This window comes from Lepisosteus oculatus, chromosome 6, assembly GCF_040954835.1.
Source record: "Lepisosteus oculatus isolate fLepOcu1 chromosome 6, fLepOcu1.hap2, whole genome shotgun sequence".
Taxonomy (NCBI): Eukaryota; Metazoa; Chordata; class Actinopteri; order Semionotiformes; family Lepisosteidae; genus Lepisosteus; species Lepisosteus oculatus.
The window spans coordinates 42905132-42925726 of record NC_090701.1 but is presented as its reverse complement, the minus strand read 5'-3'; the positions used below and the strand labels follow the sequence as shown (position 1 = coordinate 42925726).

The window sequence follows — 20595 nt, the reverse complement described above, 5'->3', positions numbered from 1 at the left end:
AAACTGTTCAGAAAAACACAAGTGCATAGCAGAAGAGAGACATGCAAAAAAATGTTAATGTTGCCAAATGTCCCAACAACAAACTTGTAGCGAGACAACTAGAGAAACCTAAACCTGCTATGGTGGTGTCATAGCCAGGTTGTTTTATGGCCAAGGGAACAGCTCCTCGGTGAATGGGATATCTGCACTATCATGAACATACTGCAGACAAACACACCTTGTTAGCTGTATACAAGGGGTGTTGCGTTGCTTGAGCACACTAGATTCTTTGCATGTCAACATACCTAACAAGCTGCTGTTTTTGCTATCCATTAAGTTCCCGTTTCTACCTTCTTCTTGAATAGTCTGGCATAAGTGCCTGACAGCTGTATCCCACCTAGCTATGCATAGATGTAATTTGACAATCATTCTGCGGCTGTTTTATATTATTACATATATATATTATATGCATAATATTGCTTATACAACATACTTGCACACATCCCTGTATGTCTGAATAGCTGTATCCATATAGTGAGCTGGGTAGGGTCTAGGAGCCCCAGGCTGTAGAAAAGCAGAAATGGCTGCCATTTCCTGTAAGAAAAGTTAGGCATTTAAATGTTCAAGAGCAGATCATGATTTAAGTCAAGTAACTCATCTCTTTGGAAAGAATGTACCAAGAGTTTAATAAATATGGTGAATCAGACAGTCAAACTACATTGTTAATATGGGTACCTAATACAAATATATTCTATTTAATTCCTTCTGTATCTGACAAATCCAAATGTTGTTAGCTTACAGACCTTTTGTAATTTAAGAGAAAGCTCAGGGAACAAGCATGACTTTTTCAGAATGTTTCTGTCTACTTGTCCCAACTACACTCCATGTTACAATTAAGGGACAGGTAACTTCCGGTCATTGTATTTCTTCCACATTAGAAAGTCAATATTCCATGTCGCTTCTTTAAACACGCAGTCATATCTACTGTAAATCAAATACAGCAGAGTTTCATGACATTTGTGTTTTACAAGATCACTGTTAATTAATAAAAGATAACACATGTTAATTCAAAAAAGTGTACTTCAAAAGTATCACAGGGATGCAAATCCATGCAGTCAAAAACCTTTAAGCAGACCTGGCAAAGTTACTGAGCTCCAAACAATATTGAAATGTACAACTTATAAATGTACTGGAAAAAATGAATGAACTGTTATCTATGTGTGCTGTCTGGAAGCAACCATACTAACCAGGGCTCCAGCAGCATAAAGCATGGCTTGATCATTCAGGAAGTCTTTCTTGGCAGTGTGGTAGCAGCTGTATGCTAAATCATAATGCTGGACTAAGAAGCACAGGTCCGCCATCTTCCTTATTTGCAGTTCAGGAGCTTCTGGAGGGTACCTACAACGAGAGATAGATCTGCATGGCACGGTTTGTAGTTTAAGGTCTGCAAATGCAAAAAACAGGGCATCTCTGCTAAACTGTAATGACAAAACACTTTCAACAAATGAATACAACCACTCCCCGGGTTAAACATCACTCAACCTAATTAAAAAACACCCCACAGATTCCATAACAAAATCTGAGCCACTGAAAGTTCATGCTGGATGAAGAGCCAGCAGGGCGGAGTAAGAGCAAAGTGGGGATGGATTTCCATTCAGTCTCACTTTGGCAACATCATGAATGACCCATATACCAGTCATAGATTCAATTTTGCATTTAATCAATGAACACTACAGAGTAGGGAAATGAAATGTACAGTATTTATATATCATCCAATGTTTATTTTATTATTTACTGTGTTTTGTTGATTTTGTGTTTAAGTATGCTAATCATAGGTTTTAAAAAACTTTTTTAATTAAGCAAAATGTTCTTATTTAGAAATATAATGAATAGAAATTATCTAGATGTATTCAGGCATTGGCTAAGAAAGGTTAAGTAAAAACTTTCAGAACAGAACCTAAACCTAAGTTGTGGAATGGGTGTACCTTCAAAGACAAGGATTGATACACTAATCTATGAACTGGCGTCATTACTCTGCTCTCCTCCCCACTGAGAGCTGGTGTGTGGTGAGCGTTTTGGCGCACAATGGTTGCCGTTGCATCATCCAGGTGGGGCTACATATTAGTGGTGGTGGAGGAGATCCCCATCACCTGTAAAGAGCTTTGAGTGGAGTGTCCAGAAAAGTGCTATATAAGTGTAACCAATTATTATTATAACGGGACACAATGTCAGACTCCTTCGGTTTAATTACAAAGATAATTTGCATTACCTAATAAACATGGTGCGCTGCACGGCGGCACAGCTGTTAGCACTGCAGCCTCAAGGTGCGTTCAGGTCTGGACCTGGGGTGCTATCTCTGGGGAGTCTATATGTTCTCCCCATGTTCACATGGATCCCCTCTGGGAGTTTCCTCCCACAGTCCAAAGACATTCTGGTAGGTTAATTTGCTTCTGGGAGAATCTCTGGTGCGCGCGCGCGCGTGTGGGTGTGTGTGTGTCTTTGTTTGTGGCTGCGTGTGTCCTGTGATGGACTGGTGTCTTGTCCAGGGTGTGACCTGCCTTGAACCCCATGATTCCCAGGATAGGCTCTGGGCTCCCATGACCCTGAACTGGATAAGTGCTGATTGAAAGTGATGTGACGATGTTCATTTCAAAATAATATATAACAATGTCCAACAATTTTTAGTTTCATGATTGAGACTCTATTTAAAAGTGTCTGTTTTTAAATATTTTATACCACTGGCCTTTGTGCTTGTTTAAAGCTACAATAAATACCAGGATTACAAAATGTACTCACTATATTTTCAGCACATTGTAGACAGTAAATTAGATCAGACTAATGAGTAGCACAAGATATTTAAAATGAATTAGGATTTTTGGTATACTTCCATGATTGCTTAATGTAATAAAATAATTCTGTTCCTCTGAAACTCATGAAGAGAACTATTTTAAAGAGGGCAGAGGTTGCAGTTTAAATAAAAGGCGATTTACAATACAAAGATTAAAAGGTCCTGTCTTGTAATCTATGCTTAATCCCTTAAAGGTGGAAACCACGTACACATGATTGTACTTAAATGATTGTGTTCTGTGAACAATTAGGTAAACTAAATATACAGTTCACTGTCAGGATTTACTGTGACCCCACATTTTTCAGTATAGTGACCCAATATCATTGTGTCAGGAAGCAATGAGATTACTTCAGATTCTTTCTGTGCATTCTTATTATCCTAAATTTAAGGTGGAAATACATACTTTAGCTGCAAAATACAGCAATAAGCAACAAGAAAGAAACAATATTACAAGCATCATTTAATCTTAATTGTACCAAATTAATTCTGCTCCTTTATATAACATGTATTCTGAATTCCAAAGAAAGCAAATAATTTGAAGAATGATCTGTTATACTTTGCTTTTTCTACTACTGACAAGGAAGAAAGAGCTTGTAAATGATAAAAATGTGAAAAATAAAACACTGAGCAGAATTTAGTATTAGTATGCTTACTTATGAAGATTTTGATAATGAACACTATTAAGGCATCATTTTGCAGATTGGTTATAATAGCTTTTTAAAACTGTTTCAATTTGTTCAACATGTCTTATTTTGTTTATGCAATATCTAACGAAATAATTTGATACTAACATACTCTGTTCAAACACGGTTGTTCTATAGAGTAATACATAATACACTAAGTACACAGAATGTTGTTTACACTGTATAAGGCACACAGGGACTGGTGTTAATCTTTATTTTTTTATTTTGGTAATTCATCTGAGGTGTTATTTTCTTTGTTATTAAATAAGAGAGATCCAGTGATAAGGCTTTTTTTCCAGTAAGATGTTTAGGGCACATAGGTATAAGGAATGACAAATAGACATTTTTCCACAAAGCTTTCCGAGAGTGATACGGTAGTCATTAATTTACAAGATGTTTAGCATATTTACACAAAACTAATAATGCATAGCATTTTGTCATTATGAGATGTGTTATGAAAAAAACCATCTGAAGAAACAAATATAAAGATAAATAAGGGAAATACATTTTTATAGAAAAGAGCAGCTGCCATCAAAAACAAAATATCCAGATAAGAATCCCACTGCAAAATGCTTGAAAAACTAATATATTTTAAATGCATGTGGTATGTTTTCTTTTGTTACAATACCCTTAAGATGGAGTGTTTTAAAAAAATGTTTCCTCTCTATATTGATTGGCATACAGTGTTTACAAAAGTATTCACCCCATTCAAATGATGTCCCATTTCAGTGAATTGCAAATGTACCCACTTTTTTTTAAATCCATACTTTCAATCAAAACTTGAAAGCTCAGATCGATCACTTAAACCTGAAAGAAGGAAGATATCAGCAAAAACTGCAAAGCAAAATATTTAAATTAAAAGGAGCGCTCCAAATGTTACTTACAACAGGCCTGCTGTGTTTTTCAGCTCATTGATGCTTTTTTCTGGTACTTTGCTCCCACTAAACCACTTCTTTGTTGCAGAAAATAAAGATCGGCTCAGGCCCTTCCGGGACAACAGCTGACGGAAAACAAATACAATGTAAGAGTTAGCAGTTCATCCAGAAAATTATATGCTCATTTAAGACACAGGGCCTCCTCTGGGGCTAGTAATCTTCCCTTTCGCAAAGCTATATCCTACTGTCAGTATAGAAAATGTAATAAGATACAGTCCCATCTTTGGGCAGATGCTGCACTAGAGGCATGCTATCAGCAAACTAAAGTAAGAAGATACAACACACTACAAGTGCATGAGTGACATCCCACCTCCTAAAGACTTGCTTGCTAAGACCGATTTGCTAGTCGGTTATGTGCACTCAGCTCCGCTCTGGACCCTCACTTCAGCAGGGACCCTCTTCCCTGTTCCAGACTAAAAAGGTTCAGTTCTGTTAGCTTGTAATGTGGGTGCCTATAGGAGATCATTTTGAGCCTGGGAATGTAGCTGGCTAATAAAACATCACTTGATTTAAATTCTATCCTTATAATCGGTTTATCATTTTATTGCTTCCCCTACATTGTCAAAAAACGTAAAAGCGGTGTTGAAAAACAGCTAATTCTTTTACATAAGCAGCCTCTTCAAACTCACTTTTATTTACCCAAGTTTCCCATTTTATATTTATAGTTCATGCTTTTTCTACTTTCTTGCAACACTTTACACATGTCTGAACAAATGTCACCTGCCAGGTGTTTGTCTGATCCGTAAGTTATCTAAGCCATTCTGAACTTCCTTTCCAAAATCTTCAATTCTAATTCTCCTTGCGTGATCATCTGCTAAGCTGACGAGGAGCCACACTTACCTGGTCATTGAGCTGCCGAATGGTTTTTTCTATGTGCGGCAGAAGCCCCCTGAAGGTGAACTCCTGGATGAACTGCCTGATTCGGTCGTGGTCGGTAAGTGTCAGACAAGCACCGTGAGTTGTAACACTGGTTTGTTTCTTAGCATCAGAGACTGGTGTGGTGGACTTTAAGACATCAAGGCCATCAAACTGGCCACCGGGATCACTGGGGTGGTCTAACTGCAGAGGGTGGGCTTTAAAATTGTTGGGGATCCCATCTACTGAAGAAAAAAAAGAGCACTACATTACATATTTAATAATACTGTTAACAAACTGAACAATTTAGATCAATAAGCACTCCTGAACTCTCGCTCTCTCCCTTTTCATTCATCTGAACAACTTAACTAATCTCCTGTTAGAACAGAAATTGTTTTACTACATAAAGAGTTTCCTACAGAACTGCTCTGATATATCAGCCATTAAATGACGTGAAAGCATCTATGAACTCATGCTTCTGTTCTCCGGTTTGCGTGTTGGTTTGGTCTGTGCTCTCTCTGTAGACAGGTTTAAGTGAAGAACATGAATATTGTAATCAAGACAACTTAAATGTATTTGTGAATATAAAGAGGATGTGCCTAACGTGAAACGTTAACGTGCCTAAGACGAAAACTGGTCTAGAAGAAAACAATGCTTGATTTACCTTTGCCTGGATGATCAGGACCATCAACTTCTGGTGCACTTATGTTGTTTTCCACATTCTTATAGTTTATGACTACTGACGAATGTTCTTCATGTAACTCCTGAAAAAAGTTTTACAACGTTCAATGTTTCAAAGAGGACTGGAGATCCCGAGTTCTGCAGTCTCCTAGGTAGAAACTGCATACATTTTACTACAAAACAGACCAAATGTTTTATTTAATAAAATCAACAAACTGGGGATAATAAAAGTAATGTATATGAAGTTTTAAAAAATAGTAAATAAATCTGACAGAAATTAAGAGCAAGCTTTGGTGGCTTTTGTTTTGGAAGAAAATTAGAGTAACAATCCATTGACAAGGAAGATCGAGGATGAAACAGGGCGAATGTTAAAACTAATTAGTTTTTCTCACAAGTACTATCAGAAAGCAGAAAACGCCTTGGGAATTTCATGCTGTACCACAAAGAAAGGAGGAATATCACATGGAAACCAGCTATTGCCATTAACTGACTGTCATGGACTGCCATCTTGTGGGGGAAAAAAAAAAGATATTTCTAAAGATAAAATCATCTCTAAATCGTAAAGAACAGACTGTAACAAGTAACAAGTAACAAGTAACAAGTAACAAGTAACAAGTAACAAGTAACAAGTAACAAGTAACAAGTAACAAGTAACAAGTAACAAGTAACAGCAGTAAATAATATTTTGCAAGCTTCAGAGATACTGGATATAGTTTGCTCCTGTCTGTTCTATATGGTAATTTAGAATACCGTGGCACTTTGCAGCTGTCACTCCATTACAGCTCTGTCGTCCCTCAATGCTGTGGCTGGCATGCTAGTGTTCTTCTCGTGGGTCTAGTTCTGAACACACGGCACCACATGGACGTTTGTAATCGTAAACTAAGACTTTGCACTCAGGTACTAAGGTACAGTACTGCAGCACTGTCAACAGGTACTGTTTTACAACTGCAGCCTACACTGTCCAATCCCACGCATGTATAGGTGTCTCTTACTAAAGAGCAAAATGCCAGTGCTGTGCACTACGCTCAAAAATAGACTAAGCTTCTCTCTATATTCCATAATCTGAAGAATGGAAGGTATCAGTTACAAAGCCAGTTATAAGATGATGTTGCAAACTACTCAATCAAAGGGAATACAGTATACCCTGTATTAAGCTTCAGATAGTTCCTTTTTTATCATTTTCAGAATGGAAACTGTGAGTCTAACATGATCAGATTAGATCACCTCACCTTTTTAGTTTTTTTCTACACAGCCTTTTCTCACTAAAGCAAACCACTGCAGTACTTTTCAACATACTACTTTTTCCAATAGTTGCATTATTTTCATAGTGTGCAATATGCTTTACCCTTTAGCTTTCAAATCTAACTCTAGTCTAACTGTTAAAAGTCTCAGCAGTGTGCCAATGAAAGCACCTCACATATATTTTTGGGTTATTTCTAAAGAAGCCCATTCATCACATTGCAGTGATCAGAAGAACTTTTATCCAAATTAAACAATACCTGATTCTGGAAGTTGCTTTTCTGTAAATACTGGCTCCAAGGGTCAGGAATCTGTTCGTCTGAGCCAACTGCCGTAGCCCGTGAGTTAATTTTGAGCAAGTAGCAACCCTGAGTTCCATACCTTTGTTTCATTTCCTCATAAACAGAATCAGCCCTAGAGAAGAAAATGCCAAAAAAAAGTTTAGTTTAGAGGATAATAAATTATCAAAGCTCTCAGTGCATCTCAATGTATAATAGATATATATTATTAAAGAATGGCTGGCATATGGTTAAATGCCAATTGCAGCATGCCTAACCACAGGTCTTGGAGCTTATGTTGGAAAAAGAGTCACCTCTAATTAATCTGGCATATCAACGCAAGAACTGTGGAAATGCACCAAAAGAGAAAAAAAATGTGTTGCTAAATAACCTTGAGAGGTAAAACAAACGTATCATAGTATATCAATAGTGCTAAAAAAATCTAAAACTATTTTAAATGAGAAATCATGGATGTCCAAGGCCTGTTTCCAGTAAATACTCGGAATACTAGAACTATAGTTGCTTAAACTGTAGAGAAATTAATGTTCCAAACCAGACCCCCTCACTGGTGTATGGAGCACATCAAATCATTGTGTTCTGATTCCAGAAGATTGTATGACAGACCTTAAAAGCACATTACCTTTGCTCATCTCCTTCACTGATGTCATGGAGTAACACGAAATACTTGAGCGTGTTGGGAATGAACCACTTGGGATAGGAGAACTCGCTGCTGTGTTGAATGCGGTGTTGCTCCTGAGACAGCTTCAGGAACTGCTCCACCGGCTCTGGCTCGTGAGAAGAAACTACAAGCATACCTTTCAAGAGTCACACATTAAGGAAATTATCGAACAGACTTTATTCTTCAGTGTACAAGATTCATCAACCAAATTTAAACCGTCTTCATCTCCAATGAACTATCATTCTCCAATCATAATACATATTATATTAATAATGGAAAAAGTGATTACATTAATTGATCTGTTCGCATAGACAGTTCATTTGTTTCTGTGCTCCACTGCGAGTTCCCCAAATACACCACTTCAAGGTTACTCTTTACAAGAATAATACCCAGAACCTTAAGCAACTTGCTGACATTTATTTTGTTCTAAACTGTTTCAAAGCAGATCCGCTACTGATGAACGGTAGCAGCCGGAAAAGGCAATGTGTAATCAACGTTGCAACAATGAGGAGTTTTGTTTTTTCCTTTTGGAGCCATCCAGTTGATGACATTTCGCAGTTCTAATGCTCTGAAACTGATACAAGGTTGATACCAATTACAATCCTCAGCTAAACCCACTAGAGCAGAAAGCAAAAAATCTGTCTCAAACAGAAAAGTGAAATAAAATTTTAAGTTCTAAATAAACCTTTAAATTAGTTAGAAAAGACTCACACTGCCTCACCACATGCTCAACACAAGGAGTTCAACCTCCATAAACATTCTTGCAGCATTCAAGTTGAATGTAAAAGGTTAAAAAAAACTTGCTTGTGGTTTGGGCATCACTATCAATAAATATGAATGCCTTGCAACACTGAATAAGTCTCATCTAAAATATGCTTGGTATTCTTCTTAAAAGTAAGAATTAAGCATGCTCTAAGGCTTTTCAGCCCTTTATAAAGCATATCTGTTAAAAGGACACCAAAATAAAATAAGTAATTCTCTAAGCAAGGACATGAAAGTCATTATAAATGTAACTTAATAAGCATGGGAAAGGATACATGCCAGATAATGATTAAGAAACTCATGATCTGAGGCCGGCATGGACTGAAAGAAGTTCTCTCTGTACGTCTCAAACCAAGGGGTAGTTGCTGAAAAGACACAAGTAGGTACAAAATCAGCTTAACTGCTGAATTAAAAGTTCTGTGCACAAAAATAAAACTGAAGAGCAGGAAGACAAACTAGACAGCACTGGAGACCAAACTATCAGAAAAGTCCACAAGAACTGTATATATACTCAGAATTCAGAGATAACATTGAAGATCTGCAGTGGAGTAAATTCGATGCATTTCTATGTACTATGTATTACTACCTACATACCTTACATAGTGATACCAAAGGCAAAAGAGAAGAGCTAAAACTCAAAACAAACATTCACTACAAAGACGTACCTGTCTGCACTTTGAGAATGCAACATTTTTCAAAAACAAAAGGAGTATATTTCCCTTTATCTGAACTAAAAACCAAAAAAACACACAATGGAAAGGGACATTCGTGCTCACCAGTTTCTAAAAGGATTTAAATAGGAAGCAGTACAATATTCCAGTGCAAACATTTCACAAACTGAAGAAACAGTATCGTACTTGAACATTCTTCTTCAAGGTTGTTATTGTATTGTTCTTACAGCTCATAGCCTGAACTTCAAGAACTGTTGAGAAAGCTTGTCTGTGAATCAGTTGTTTATGTTGAATCAGCTGTTGGTTTATGTTTTCAGACTCCTCCTTTGCGTGGGATTTCTTCCTTCACTCTGAATCGCCACACCAGGAAAGGTGAAGGTAACACACAGTAACGTGTGTCTGGTGAAATGAGTTTTGTCTACCTTTTCATTTTCTCACGCTGCAGAGAGGGTGACAAACTGGTGTATGAAAGACCAGTGCACCCCAGACTACTACCCTACAAGCTACTCCACCCCACAGGTAGTTCCCTCCAGCCACTGCCGGGCTAGAAGACACTCCAAGCAGAACTATTTACCCTCTGAGGCACTTAAGAATAGCAAATCCTTTTACATTTAGCTTATTTTAAAGACCTACAGTAACCAACTTTGTATAAGAGACGTGACTTGTTATACTAATAAACTTACAACTACTAAGTAACATTATTTCAAAATAAAGTACTGCGTGGGAGAGGCAATTTTAATTCAAAGCATCGACATCCCATGTCGAATCCACCTGTAACCTTAACTACCATATTCTGCTGGAAAGAAAAAGCCTATATATCTCACTTCATGAATCAGTGAATGACACACAAGGTACAAAAACTGCATTTAAAGCCATGACTATATAACACCATAGCCCTATTGCTGGGATTCCCCTCCAACATTTACGGAGTTCAACCTCCATAAAAAGTTACTTTTGCTTCAGAGTTCAATTAGACAGAAGACTATTACCTCTCCACTGGTACACTGGTATACTGGAGGAAAAAGCAGCAGCTTGAGATGTACCTGTTGATGGTTAAAACTTGAGCAATATCATGTGTACAACACTCAGCAGCAGAGAATTTGTTCTGCAAAGAATTTCTCATCATCTGCAAATGACTGATACTTCCAAGAAAAAACAGTGCGATATTTTTTTTTACCAACACAGAACACGGATAAACTTCAGCTATGCGTGATAAATTAGAGCTTCTGCTACAATACAGAGACAAAGAGCTGGAAGAACAAGGAACACTGAAATGATTTATTGCATTTTATTCAAAGCTCAGAATCAAGAAGGTTTATACAAAAAAAAACAGTGGTTACAAGAAGTGGCCCACAGCAGCCTATCCAGAGGCTTATACTGCCAGGATTATGACGATGTTCCAGGACGTCACACCCTAAAACTTTGTAACATCTTTCTGCTGACAATGCATTGTTTTCAGCTAATACAGGAAACCTATGCTTCTTTGTCCTGTACCTTTGCTCACTTTTTCTCTTTTGTTTTTTTTTTAATTCATTTAAAAATTTCAATTAAATCCATTCCAGATGCCCATTCATATTTTATTAAAGATCAAGAACAGAATTCATGTGAAAAATCCTGTATTCGTTTTAGGTCATCACACTGTAGAGGCCAACTATAAATTGAACCAATTTAGTTTTTATTTTATTATTTAATTGCACGATTTAAGAGCACTCCTAAAACTTCAGACAGCTCCAGGAGACAATCGAGACCAATAATTTCAATAAGCCAGGGTAACAGTACTTATTGTAACCACTTCATAATGATTTGAGCTTTTCTGCAATTCATCATTTTCTACACACTATAGACTAGAAAGCATCCCCAACATGAAGGAAACTGTACAAAAGGGGGATCTAGGAGGGAGAAACCAAGAGTTCACTACACAGCAAGTTAAGCTATAGGACACATTTGCAGTGGGTACAGGAAATGAAACCAAGACAAAGTATATTAGCCCCACACCAATTTGTAAGAATACCTGCATAGAACTTGGAAGTGTAGAGTTCCATCAGTGTTTCTTTCCAATTATTGTACCAAGGAACACTAGCTTTAAGAGAGCGATCTGATGGAAATAAAATACAGTATGATATTATTTACCATTTTTTTCTGTTGTCTCCAGTATTTTAAGATGAAAAATATGGACCTTAAGTTTTTGTAAACATAAGAGTTATTAACTAATGACCAATACTATAAATACTGAGAATGTATCTCAAACAGGATTGTTACTGTAATCTGCTGGAATTGTAAAACTACACATAGCTGAACACTAAACCCCCATAGCCAACTAACATCAATGTTAAAGTCTCACATCCACATTCAAAAACCCATAGAACCAAAAATCTGAAAAAGATCAAAATCACAAATAAAAAAAAATTGTATATAATATATATATAATTGGGTGCCTTCCTCTCTGTCACTTTATGGGTGAAACAAAATCCGGTCAGAACTTTTGCACTACTCACAGTTAGCTTTTCGTCTCATGTACAATATTAAACTATTTGTGCTATATTCTTAAATGCTCTCAAATGTATTTCTGCAATAACTGAGCATTTAAAGCAGTCTGTTAAGTCCAATATTTGCCCCCCCTTACACCATATGTTCCCTCATTAGAAAACAAAAAGCAGAAGTAAAAGAATTCCAAAAATTCACGAGTGATCGTGTTATTTGTTATGAAGGTGAACCGTTTGATTTTCAAGGCATTTTTGCCCTGGAGTAGAAGCTGGTAGTAACTTTCAAACTAGTAAAATTTAGTAGTAGTCAGATTTAAAGTGACTAGTCTAGCAAAAAACATTAAAATTGTTCCATCGAGTGAATGTGACAAAAGTATACATTTCAAAATAATTTCACAGAGCTTTAAGTGTCCTGCAACTTACCACTTATATTGAGATCATAATCTCCTGCTGTAATCACATTAGCTACTAATCCTTCTGCAGGCTGACTCACTGACACAACTTCACTTAGCATGTTCTGGATAGCCATCGGCTGAGGAGGCTGTGTCACAATGTTCGATATGCTAATCTTCAGATTTTTGATTACGTGGATCTGGTTGCTGGGATCTCTCATATGACCTGCAAATAAAAAGGAAAAGAATTCTGTTGTCACTATAAAAAAGAATTCTTCAATTAAGCCTATTCCAATTGTGGATCCTGAATTGCCACTTGTAGATTTTAACAGATTTAGAGCTGTACTCTAACACCAACAGTCTGTCTTTATGAAGTATGCATTTTGCATGCCATGATCCTTCTTCATAAGCTATTGAAGTTCATAACAGGACAGTAAAGCAGTTTTAAAGGCCACACAAGAAGTCTAACGTATACAGTGAAACAGACTGAACAAGTAACTCTGAATTCCAGTTCCGCTGCATGTCAGTTGTTCCTGTAAAAAGCAATACCGAACCAATAGGTCTATGAAGGTTAAGCATCATTTAAATCAGAAGTGTATTCGGATTCTATTATCACAACGGACAGCAGTGCATAAATATTTCAGGTGAATCTTCTTTTTATTTCAAACGTTTGGGACAGCTGCATTTGAGTCTGCTGTGCTTTTTCTCCATACAATATATGCAGCATGACCTATATTCACTGACAGTCTGCTTTGCTGTGGGAGTCTGGAATAAACTACCTCAGCAAGCCCTGCAAGATTGTATCGAGGATATCCTGGCTGCTTTCAGGAAACGGCTGGGGCTGAATAAGACCCTCCAATCAATTAGCTTCCTCTCCTTTTTAATCTTTCCACGGTCCAGCCACTACTAAATCATTCTGCCAGGTCTGAACAGTTAATCAATTCCAGATATTTCTCTGGAACACGTTCTTTTCCACCTGGTGAAGAATATTTTAGACCAGATCCAAGCAGGGTCTCAGTTGTACCTGAGCTTCACTTCGAAATTCAATGATACCTCTTTGTTTTTCTTATACACTCAACATTTAGATGTAACCAAGCTCCAACTATATTCTATATTCAAGAGTGGGCTGACATCAAAGAGTTTCATTAAAATGAATTTAAAAACATGTTTAAACATACTGTCTATTTATATAGTTCAGGTGGGTAGCTGCGTCAGCATGCGTAGGCTGCAAAGAAACAAGTAATAGGTTTATTCCATGCTGAAAAAAAGAAGAAAGAGAACACAACGTTTCGGCCGTGGAGCTTTCACTCCTCCTCCTCCCAACCTTTGTTCTCCCGCTACTTTACATACTGCCCTGTCTCTCTCACACCTGAAGAAGGCTCCACGACCGAAACGTTGTGTTCTCTTTCTTCTTTTTTTCAGCATGGAATAAACCTATTACTTGTTCCTTTGTTGTCTATTTATATAGGCTAAAATACAAACTGCTTTGAAGTATGTGGACTTCTGTCAGAGAAAAGCTTCAAAAACAGGTGATTTTAACAATAAATTTTTTCATCTCTGTATTAAGGTGCAGTGCTTGCTCTGGGAGAAAACAGGACAGTGTGGGGGGAAAAAGGGAAAATCTGCCCCTCTTATTCCACCAGCATACACAGAGTTCACAGGACATAAACCAAAATAGAACCATGATCTGCAAGAGAATATTTCACAAAAGTGTCAGAAGGTTTTGAAACACTGAAAGAATGGGCCATACCTTTCAACTTTCGGCAAATCATGAAAAGTCCACTCAAAAGCTGACATTGACAGCATCCTGCCAATATCTGTTTGAAGATACCAACTTAGAAGCAGCATAAAGGTCCAATCAGAAAGCATGCCAACAGAAAGCTAAGGGACAGCAACCAATAGGTAAGGGTCAGTTTTTTTTTATGTGGCAGACTCCCTTAAAACCTCCGGTGATAACTTGAACCAGAAACCAAATAAAAAGCATACAAATTAACCCTAAAAAAAAACTTCCTAGAAAAACTCTCAACTTGAACACACATAAAGAGGGATGAATATTGAAATACTACACGTAAGCTTTAAGCCTGAGCTGACTTCTAGTCATAAAGATAGACTTCGACTGTACATGAGAAGGTCTGTGTTGCCAGCAAACAAAACAAAGTCTAAGCTATCCGATAAAGTTAGTCTAAGCTAGTCAGATAAAATATAACATTGATAAGGCACTCTGATATAATTAGGCAGCCTTAACCAGTACTGATCTGAGATGTTTGTGTAATATGTTTTTAAATTTCTCTACACAGCATTCTCACCTGAGCTCAAACAGCATTATTGACAAGCAATGGGGATCTCCTGTCATTAAGTAGGAAGAGTAAACATAAATTATTGGGTTTGCTTACATGAATAATTTCTTTTCAATTCACAAATAAAGATTTGAAAACTTCGTTTTGATTACTACTGCTAATCATCAGGCTCCCACACAAAACTTGCTTTTACTTCAGTAAAATATAGCCAGACCGCATGGTGAGCAACACCAACATAAATCCAAACAACAATAATATAAGATGCAAGCCACTTATGTTATTTTGCAACAATGTGTCATAATGTGCCCTGCCCATTTTTAAAATAATTCAATCACATAGCTGATTACTAACAGACTGGCTGTCAGATCCATCCAGCCTTTTTTCAACAGCTCTATCAAATTCAAGGTCGCAGGGGAGCTGGAGCCAACAAGCACAAGGCGGGGTACACCCTGGGCAGACCAGTCTGTCGCAGGGCACACACTCACACCAGGGACAATTTCCCCAGAAGCCAAGTATGTTTGTGGACTGTGGGAGGAAACTGGGGCACCTGGAGGAAACCCACGTTGAGAACATACAAACTCCACACAGACAGCACCCCAGGGATGGAACTCAAGGCCCCGACACTACGAGGCAGAAACGCTCACCACTGTGCCACCTACTATCAGATGCTACCTTCACATAATGTACTATGATGTTATTAGCAGGGAACCTGAAACCCACAGAACACGGGACAAATGCGTGCAGGAGATAATCTAAAGTCGTAATACTTAACATGCATCTCGAATCACATAATAAAATCCCAGTTGCTACCTCAAATGCTACATGAATTTAACCAAAATGTCAAAACCTACGACCGTGTGATCATTTTCACCTACAGCATAGTTTGAGAGTTTAATGCTTTTTGTAAAGTAGACATCTACTTCAGAGGTAGAAGAATACTTTTTTACATACTAGGATTTAGCCGTTTCCCTCTCATTCTGTAGATGCCAAGCATTCCCACCAATAAAGTGCTGAAGCACTCTCAGTACAGACAGCTCTCTTCTGATCGGAGAAAGTGTATTTGACTTAATATCTGGCCCTACAAATTTCATTGGGTGAAGAAAAATCTAAGTCAGAGGTGCTTGTGGGCAACCTGACTACATGAAAAAAAGAACAGAAACACTTTGCATCCTGAGTCACCGCTGCTGAAAGGAAATGGGCTAACACAAGACAACACATTGCTAATAATGTTGTGGAAGAGAATGCCTTAAGGGTGCAGTTGTGATTGCTAATAAGCTTTAGCATCCCAGGTTTTATTGTAATATCTTTGCAATAACATTTAAACAAAGGATTTACGATGCTGTATTTTCTTTTGAGACGGTTAGCCTTTCATAAGACAATGTTTCATCCTAATTCCTTTCACGTCAGCGTGATTTTACCAACATATCCAGATGTTCCTATCATCTGGTTTGCCATTCGGTATTGTAATGGGATATATCAACGATGGTCCAGCTTGGTTTCCATGGAATCAGGTTACCAAGCTATTGGGCAACAACTGCTAATGGAAAATGTGGCACTACATGTCCTAGTACTGATTACAAGCAAGAAAGGAAGTAAATAACCATGTAACAGTCCACTTTGCCACTAACACTTTTGTTAGCAGGTCTCCTCATTTAGTGTGAACATGTTTTTTTTTCCAAGAAAATCTATGACAACACAAGCAGAAAGAACACAGAGATAAAGACTACAGCACGTTCAATATATCCAACTATTGTCTAACTGCTTCATCTGATTCAGGGTCACAGTGGAGGAGGAACCAATCCCAACAGCAAATGGGGATAAACCCCTGTCCATTCCAGGGCAGACAGAGACAAACAAACACACACATGCACGCACACCAGGGGCAATTTACCCAAAAGCCAATTAACCTACAAGCATGTCTTTGGACTAGTGGAGATAACCAGAGCAACTGGAGGAAAACTCGACATTGACAGTACCCCAGATCAGGAACACGGGACCCTAGTGCCATGAGGCAGCACTGCACTGTGATGCCTCCACATACAACAGAATCACATCCAAAAAAACAATATGGTGGTGGGGTGCATTGCTTATGGTGAACCTTTAAAAGGTAAATTCCTGGGGCCTCTCAAGAGGCTCAATTGGAAAAAAGATGCTCACACTAGTGCAGGCTGAGCTCTGTGATCCTGGGTTATGTCACTAGCGGACTGTGACCAGTGGAGGAACTTGATGCAAATCCTGTGGACAATTGTTCTCCCCCGTATTCATAGGAGAACTGGGCGGTATGTACCTAGAAAGCACTGAGCCATAAGTCAATGAAGGCTTAAAGCTCCAACTCTCCTCTGGGTGCAACCTGGAATAAATTCTCTGTTTTAGCTAGTTTAACTGCTGCCTCAAACTGCTCTCTACTAAGAGCACCATGTCAGTGACAGACTAAGACTTTAGGTCTTGTGTTGATGACCTACGGCTAATTTTAAAAAATGCCAAGACTTTCTCTTTTGCTCTTTTATTTTCCCCATGAAGCTCCTGGCAACTAAATACGTTACTCAAATTTACATGGCATTTTATGAACTCAACCCCAGAACAAACCCTGGCCTTAGCCAGATTCAACAAAAACTTTCTCAAGTAGATGACAATTTAGAAAGCATCTGAGACGGTGAGGATTGTTCAGTATTGGGCAGCACCCAACGGCCGCAGCGGCTCGTATCGCTGCCTTGCAGAGACAAGGGCCCCGGTGCTACTATCTGCCTGGAATTTGTCAGTTCTCCCCGTGTTTGTGTGGGTTTCCTCCAGGTGCTCCAGTATCCCTCCCACAGCCGAAAGACATAACAGCAGATTAACTGGCTTCTGGGAAAAATGCTGCCCTGCTGCGAGTGTCTGTTGCTGTGTGCCCAGCAACGGACTGACGTCCTGTCCACGGTGTACCCCACCTTGCACCCGTTGCTTGAGGGGATAGGCTCCGGTCCCCCCACGACCCTGTACTGGATATAAAACAGTTAGCAGACGGATGGAAGGACATTCAATATTAGTGGTATAAACCAGTGAATCACAACAAGTGCATAAGACTTATAAGTGCATCTTTCTAAAGATTAGGTGGGTAGCTGCGTCAGCATGCGTAGGCTGCAAAGGAACAAGTAATAGGTTTATTCCACGCTGAAAAAAAGAAGAAAGAGAACACAACGTTTCGGCCGTGGAGCCTTCTTCAGGTGTCAGGTGTCACACCTGAAGAAGGCTCCTCGGCCGAAACGTTGTGTTCTCTTTCTTCTTTTTTTCAGCATGGAATAAACCTATTACTTGTTCCTTTCTAAAGATTATACCGTTTAACCATTTACCGCCTGTCATGAGTTCTAAGGGGGTCCATACTTAGATGCAGAGGGGCTGTGCATGACGGGGGCCGGTGGCTCAGCCAGCAATGGGGTACAAACCGGCGGAGCGGCCCCGCCCACTTGCAGCCTCCCTGGCACTCCAGCCATACAGGGCTGCCGTACAGGGCTGAGCTGTAAGTCACATGCAACTGGCCGGCCCAAATCAGGTCAGGATAGCAAAGAATTAAAGAATTGGCGATTCCAAATTAAAAAATAAATAAATAACAGATTTCATTTTCAACTGTATAATCTGATGACAGGGAAGAGTTTCCAGACACCTGCGTTCATATATCGGATATATACAATATATAAACAGTGTAGGAGAACACACGTATAGTGGTCCTGATCATTCCCATCCTAGAAAGGGGGTTTTACAGTAGTTGGCGTGATTTTTAACACGAAATAATTAAATGATTTATTCAGAAAGTTCCAAACCTATTTTAGTGATTTTTAATACAGAAAACATTGTCGTGAAAAAGTCTGATGATGCAAAAAACATGGTAAAGCTTACATTTCCCGGCCTGTGTAATGTAAGAGATATGTAGCCGATGCACGACTGAAAAGAAGGAAATACTAAAAGCATATTTTACAGTGCACATAATGTGGCATAAAGCACATATACATTGGATGCTGGCAACGTGATGCTTTCTCAGTCTTGTTATGAATGACCGTTCTTGTCGAAATGAAGAGTCCAACACGAACACCACGCCTCAGCACCGCTTCTCTAGACGTGAACAGGACTGCTCTCCCCGGACAGCCCGCAGAGCCGTGAGAACTGAACTTCTTCAGTCACCATCTACGGCTCCGCTGATATTACCTGCCCAGAGCAACAGCAGTTTATTAACCACTTCTACTCGCTGCTGTCATCTGAAGGGGTCAGTGGGACCGATCCTTTCCCTCAGGCGGCATCCGCTAACTTTCGGGAAACACGCAAAGGTGTGCGGCATTCGCGGGACACGGCTTCACTCACAGCCGTCACGCAAAAATACACTCGGCTGCGCCGCCTAAAATGTAGGTTACTGATTCTATATCCAGTCAGGCGTGGTGACCCACTGTACATTTCCCCCAAACACAGCGCCTTAACCCTTAACATTAGGGAAGACGCTATGCGGATCTGTGTAATGAAAGTGTATCCCTCACCGAACATCTCTTTCGGCCTGCTCCACGGAGAGAAAACGCCACATAAAACTAAGTGTACCTCCATTTTGACTCTTCGACAATAATGCCAAACTACTGAGATATTAATGAACCGCCTCAAGGAGACGGAACTTAAAACCCGAGAAGGCCCTGGTGCACCGAATTATCTCCCCTTTAAATATTGAATTATAACCAGCCCTGCCTGTCATTTGTCAAGCGCCGACAGAACAAGGGTATCGCAGTACACACAGACATCCCCACGAAACGAAACTACCCACATTGCATGGAAGTTAAAACAAAAAAAAAACACAAACCTTCCGAGGTGAGCCGACAGAAAGGCCTCACCAGCTCTGAGAAATTCAGGTTGTTTTTCCGAGTCACTTTCTCCGCATCTTCGCTGCACAAGACGGCCACCATGGGCACGAACGAGTCCTGAATAAACTCCTGCACGGACTGGAGACACTGGGCCATGGCGGACACTGCGATCTCGGTCGCTACGTCCGGAACAAAAATCCAAGCCGCGGAAAGATTTGTCTTTTGTTGTTCTTTCAAAGTTAACCACTAGCCCCAGAGTTGAAAACAACTCCCCTACTGACAGCCGAGAGCAGCCATGTTGGATTCTCCAGCTGCCTGCTGATCGATTTCATTCCCGTGGAGCACCGGGGCGGTCATGTGATCGCGCTCACCCGCAGGTCACGAGCCGCAGACAGCTGTGCACCAGGTATTTCCTGTGCGCTGGCTGCGGGGATACTTCGTGTATAGAAGGGGACGTTTTGTTGTTGCAATCCGAAAAGATATGTGCTGTGATGTGTGATGTCGTACAGTACAAGTCGCAAATTCAAATTAGACGACGCAATTTCGATATTTTGCCTTCCTAGCGATAAATATATACCTCGATACTGGTAACGTTTCAAAGCTTGAAAAATTGGAAATGTGGAGTACAAAGTCTAATGTGTATCACACATGAAAACACTGCTTAGCTATGTGTATCTTAAATTATTTTGATTATTTCTAAATCCGACATGAGGTTAGGTTTCCATTTTATTTTCTTCTCTCGGTCAGAGAAACAAAGTTAATATAAAAACAAACCCGAGCAACGAGCGTGTTACAGACGAGAGGAGGTCATTCAGCTAATTTAGCCCTTTGGCAGTGAATTGATCCATGGAGCTCCTCCAGACGTTTCTTAAAAGAAGCCAGGGTACTGGCTTCAACATCATGGCTGGGTAGATTGACCCACACTCACCACCCTTTGTGTAAAGACGTGTCCCCTGTTCTCTATTATAATACTTCCCAAAAAAATCATTCAAGCCAGAG

At 39.3% G+C, this 20595-nt stretch overlaps 1 protein-coding gene across 4 annotated transcripts in view; it reads right to left on the bottom strand.

Moving 5' to 3' along the window:
- The window catches only part of trappc8 (trafficking protein particle complex subunit 8), a 70525-nt gene extending 50593 nt beyond the window's left edge, over positions 1 to 19932 (bottom strand). Inside the window, exons 1-11 of one of the 4 annotated variants that reach the window (XM_015339530.2) lie at positions 19596 to 19932; positions 12517 to 12711; positions 11622 to 11705; positions 9215 to 9304; positions 8139 to 8313; positions 7481 to 7634; positions 5965 to 6064; positions 5286 to 5545; positions 4395 to 4510; positions 1227 to 1377; positions 473 to 573 (exon numbers count right to left, since the gene is read on the bottom strand). In XM_015339530.2, the coding sequence (XP_015195016.2) occupies positions 473 to 573; positions 1227 to 1377; positions 4395 to 4510; positions 5286 to 5545; positions 5965 to 6064; positions 7481 to 7634; positions 8139 to 8313; positions 9215 to 9304; positions 11622 to 11705; positions 12517 to 12711; positions 19596 to 19752 (1583 nt within the window). In that variant the 5' untranslated portion in view covers positions 19753 to 19932. The remainder of the gene's footprint in view (positions 1 to 472; positions 574 to 1226; positions 1378 to 4394; positions 4511 to 5285; positions 5546 to 5964; positions 6065 to 7480; positions 7635 to 8138; positions 8314 to 9214; positions 9305 to 11621; positions 11706 to 12516; positions 12712 to 19595) is intronic. The other 3 variants (XM_015339531.2, XM_015339532.2, XM_015339533.2) reach the window with 3 other exon arrangements.
- Positions 19933 to 20595: the final 663 nt, after the last annotated feature.